General features: G+C 39.9%; 1 protein-coding gene across 1 annotated transcript in view; it reads left to right on the top strand.

Moving 5' to 3' along the window:
• Positions 1 to 4538, top strand: part of LOC108573384 (mucin-4) — a 43883-nt gene that overhangs the window by 6120 nt on the left and 33225 nt on the right. Inside the window, exon 2 of the mRNA XM_017935825.1 lies at positions 3048 to 3123. Within this exon, the coding sequence (XP_017791314.1) occupies positions 3078 to 3123 (46 nt within the window). The 5' untranslated portion in view covers positions 3048 to 3077. The remainder of the gene's footprint in view (positions 1 to 3047; positions 3124 to 4538) is intronic.

Genomic DNA, 4538 nt, shown 5'->3' with positions numbered 1-4538 from the left:
TATCTCCAAAGGGCGAGCGATCCGAATCCGCCTCCTAGAGAGATCACTCCTTTCCCTCTCTCTCTCGGCGACCTCCTTCTGCAGCATCACTTGCTTGCAGAAAGAGGCCGCGGCTTCCCAGGACCTCTCGCTCGCCAACATGGCCTTTACTAAGGCTGGCGGCGAGAGGTCCTGGCCGACCTCATCTACCAGGACTTCGGCGCTCCACAACTCACGCGGTACACTCCGCGAGGGTGTGTTGCACCGAGTCCCGGAGGCCCTCCTCGCAGTGGTGGCATCATCCGTCTGCCGCCTTTTTGCCGATCCGGTTCAGGTACTCCCTGAAACAACCGTGTCCGGAGAGCACCCGGGACACGCGATACGTGAGCCGCCCTCTGCCACGGTTCACCCAATCGTCGAAACTCAGGTGAACCGCACCCACGGCGCGCTGACCAGTCCTGCCCCGTATGTGTGTTTTTTCCACCTGGCCAGCGCTAAATTCGTTGACTTGAATTTTCGTTTCAAAACACATTAGGTGTAGAAATAAATTCTTTCCGGCTAGATTCACCTAACCATTCGAGTACTGTTACTCCTTTTCCACTTATAGCACATTTGTTTAAGTAATCTGCATAGTGTATCTCTTTTCCACGGAAAGTCTATTTCTTCACGTACGGCCGGTAATAGTTTCGAAACTGTCGGTACGATTTTCTTCCGTGGGAGATAGAACGGGCTTGAAAATGAATTCAGACTGGCTTTTATAAGACAATTTATTCAGAAACACGCTGTTGTCTGTATAACGTACGAGACGCGACTGCCGCGAGAAAACGCTCTCGTCGCCTCGTGCACGCTTCTTGCCCCTGTGCCGTCCCGCTAGTCATCTTCTCAGCGACGAACAGTACATCAATATGGATGAAACTGTGCTAATTTATTGTCAAAAGTTGTTTTCATTGGTGGCTTGTGCTACTTCCCTTGAGGAAAATTTGGTAGCTACAACCTTGATGGTGGGCGGCACCATCGAGAGACTTTGATTGGCACTTGAACCTCTCGTTTGAGAGATCAGGGTCACAAATTGTGGCCAGAACTTGATCGACGCTCTACAGGGAAAGGTTCTGGCTTCTGTTAACTAGAGCCAACCGGCGCGTAATTTATTCCGGTTTAGAACGAAAGCAACAAGTACATCCATGTAAATATACATACATCGAATAACTTTTCACATGTATAAATAATATTTCGTATGTTTTGCATACATTTTTTCTGCAGCAACTTACATTGCTGCGGAAGAATTTCTCTAACAGTAAGGCTAGAGTTCAATTAAGCGAATGAAATGTATTTTCTTATGCTAAATAATTTTCATATGTACAATATACCGATCGCTCTTCATATTTAATATGACTTGAACTTACAACGCTTACGTTTGTCGCGTCACTCCCGTGTCAGCCATTACCGCCTTCCTGATTTCTTCTGTTTCTATACACGCGTGTTGTTATTTCCACTCTGAATATTCTCGTTGCAACACTCGCTATCGTCATCGTCGTTCTGAAAAATTTCTCACATAGTAGACTACAATATCTTAAAGTCTACAGACTTCGATTCAACTTTTAATCTATTAACTAAAAGTTTCTGGTTATTGACCTCTCTTTTGCCGACATTGTGCGTCAGAGTACAGTGAGAGTTTCATGAAAAGTTAGTACACGTCGCAAAAGCTTCCATAAAATGTTCGACCTTGTTCTCTATGTTGTTTCCAAATGAAAGCTGTCGTGGTAAATCATAGCACGAATGAGGCCACACACACGCTTGTTCCCCTTTTTCTGACATTTTACTCGTGTTCTACCTTCAAAGGCATAGTAGATTCCGAAAAAGTTTGGAAATAGTTCGGGCAACCTGAATAGTTCACCTGCACGGTTTCAGCGTTGAATTGCAGGCGATCCAACGAAAGTCTTCTGAAAACCCTAAAATTTTTACGAACTTGCTTGGTACAACGCAAAGGAGTGTGAGTGATAACAGTTTCCCTTAAATTTTACCTCCAACAACGCTTTCCGTTACATTCTCTTTTCCCATGTCGATTTTCGCAGAAACTCGATTGGAAAGGGTCTAGCCGTATAAGCATGGTAAAATTGCCCCCAAACCCCAAATTGATCTTGGTGCATATCATTCGATAGACCACTTGAAAAAAAACCATCCCTATTACTAAGGTAGTTACAGGGCGAAACGCAATTTACAGTTTAAGCTCCATTTCTCTTGTTCTACTCGATGAAAACTTATGAAAAAAATCATGGATGTGCTACCCAATGGCGTACATGTCTGAATTTTTTCAGAATTGTTCACTGCAAAATCGATTTTTAAAAAATTCGGAAAGTTTATAAACGTTGTTTCTATATTGAAATTATCGAATGACCACGTTTATATTTTTGCGGTATTGGTGTCTTGTTATGGACATTAATATGTAATTTTTTCAGATTTTTCGAAGTGGGGAGCCACACTTAGAAAAATGAAAAACCGATCTTTGTTTATATTATTATTTTAGTTTTTCGCGTGACCATGTTTATATTTCTACAGTTTTAGCAGCTTGTTATGGTCATTAATGTATAATTTTTTCAGATTTTTTTGAGAAGTGTATCATACTTAAAAAAATTACAAACCGATATCTCCTAACCTTTCGAACGCAAAGGAGTGGCATACTCGTATAATCGACATATTTTATTCATTAACAAATGGATCTTAAACTGTAAATTGCATTTCGCCCTGTAACTACCCTAGTAATAGGGGTAGCAGCTTGATACTTGGCAGAAAGTGTTTTCTTCGAGTGGTCTATCGAATGATACGCACCAAGATCAATTTGGTTTGGGGGCACTTTTACCATGCTTATTCGGCTAGACCCTTTAAAACCTTATGCAATCATTATTAGCAAGACGGTAAAGGATATATGTATAACGCAAATATTTTCTATGATGTATCATTCTTATTGAAAATAAACATGCATTGCGAAAAACGTTATCCCTTAGATAAATAAGGGACGGGAGGGATTAACACTTGATAAGTGTTAATCGAAGTTTTATTTTTTATTACAGGTTCTGCGAGGAGATCTAACGAATGGTGCGATGATTCGAAGAAGAATAGTGCCTTCTGTGTTAAGAGTGTGCATAGGTAAGCATATATCACACGCCTCTATCTACCGATCCATTCATTTGCATAATTCACTGCCGCTGAACACATGTAAATTCGCGGAAGAGTTAGAAGACCAAGCTAACTGATCGTTTCGATGTTGAAACGAACTAAACTGATCGTTTCTTTTCCCGTACTATACGACAAATTTATTTCTTTATTTGCAACAAATATACAAAAATTTAAGCAACTTTTAAGAGACTAAACGATTAAACGTATCTCTGATTTGTCCTTTTTACTTTGCATTATTTGTCCTGCGCTACCAGACTTTTTATCCTTCGGTAATTTTGCACCAATGCAAGACTAATATAAATTTTGTTCCATGAACTTGACTGATACCATTTGGATTGCAACCGAAGACGCTTACTATTCGCTTTTCATGTACACTTGTAATTCACCTTCTCTATCTGTCAAACAGTTCGTTCTTGGCTACGTAGCATCTAAGTACGTTGTCTTTGGATGGCTTCTTCACTTACTTCTCCGATGACTCCTGAATCTTGATTAAAATTTCGCTTTATCTTCGAGTTTTTGGCAAAGCATGTCTCGACATTTTTTTTCTTTACTTCACATCAAACTACAGTAATGTCTCTACAAGTGTCAGTCAGTTTGGATTCTACAAGTGTCCTGCGCCTAGGCTGCGTCATTGCTGCGCCTATGTTATCTCAAGCGTGTAACGTTACACCATTCGGTTTCCTTTACGAAATTTCACGGCTGGACAATTCATAATAGAAAAATATAATTTTTTTAATTTTACTTTTTTTCATCTGAAATTTTTTTTAACATGGTGAGATTTTTCTGATGAAAATGATATCAAACACGACATAATTTGAACAACATTTACTTAGTAACTAGGCTTTAAAAAGTTTTTACAAATTTTCACAGTGTGTTTAGGATCGTTATTCTGTATAAATATAAAGTTTCGTCACATTAATTTTTTTCCAGACGGCACTGCATGATCGCGACGAATGTTCAAATATTGTTTCTTCCTCGATATGTTTTGAATTTTTACGAAATCACCAGGCAGATTTGTCCCGAAACAACCCCAACTCGGCGTTTTGTGCCAGAAATTTCAAATTTTGACTCGTCATTCCACAGCACTTTTTCCCAATCGTTCGCACTCCAATCTTTATGTATTTTTGCCCACTGAATCCTTAAGTGCGGTTTTTTAACAGCAGTGCACCCGCGAAGCTCAACTAGTAAAGACGCCGTTTGACTGCCGTCGAGTAAGTGTCCGGTGACTTATGGACGGTAGTGTATGTTTTAAATTCTCATTGTAGACTCAGATAAAGAAGTTGTAAAAAGTGACCTTTACAATTTTCTTCGCGATTCCCACAAATTGCAATTTCTACGAAATTGTCTGTATACGTCACCTAGTGAATTAATCCTAACTTTTCAAA

This window comes from Habropoda laboriosa, unplaced genomic scaffold (genome assembly GCF_001263275.1).
Source record: "Habropoda laboriosa isolate 0110345459 unplaced genomic scaffold, ASM126327v1 scaffold146, whole genome shotgun sequence".
NCBI lineage: Eukaryota > Metazoa > Arthropoda > Insecta > Hymenoptera > Apidae > Habropoda > Habropoda laboriosa.
Note: the sequence above shows the minus strand (reverse complement) of the source record. Positions and strands in the feature narration are given on the sequence as shown.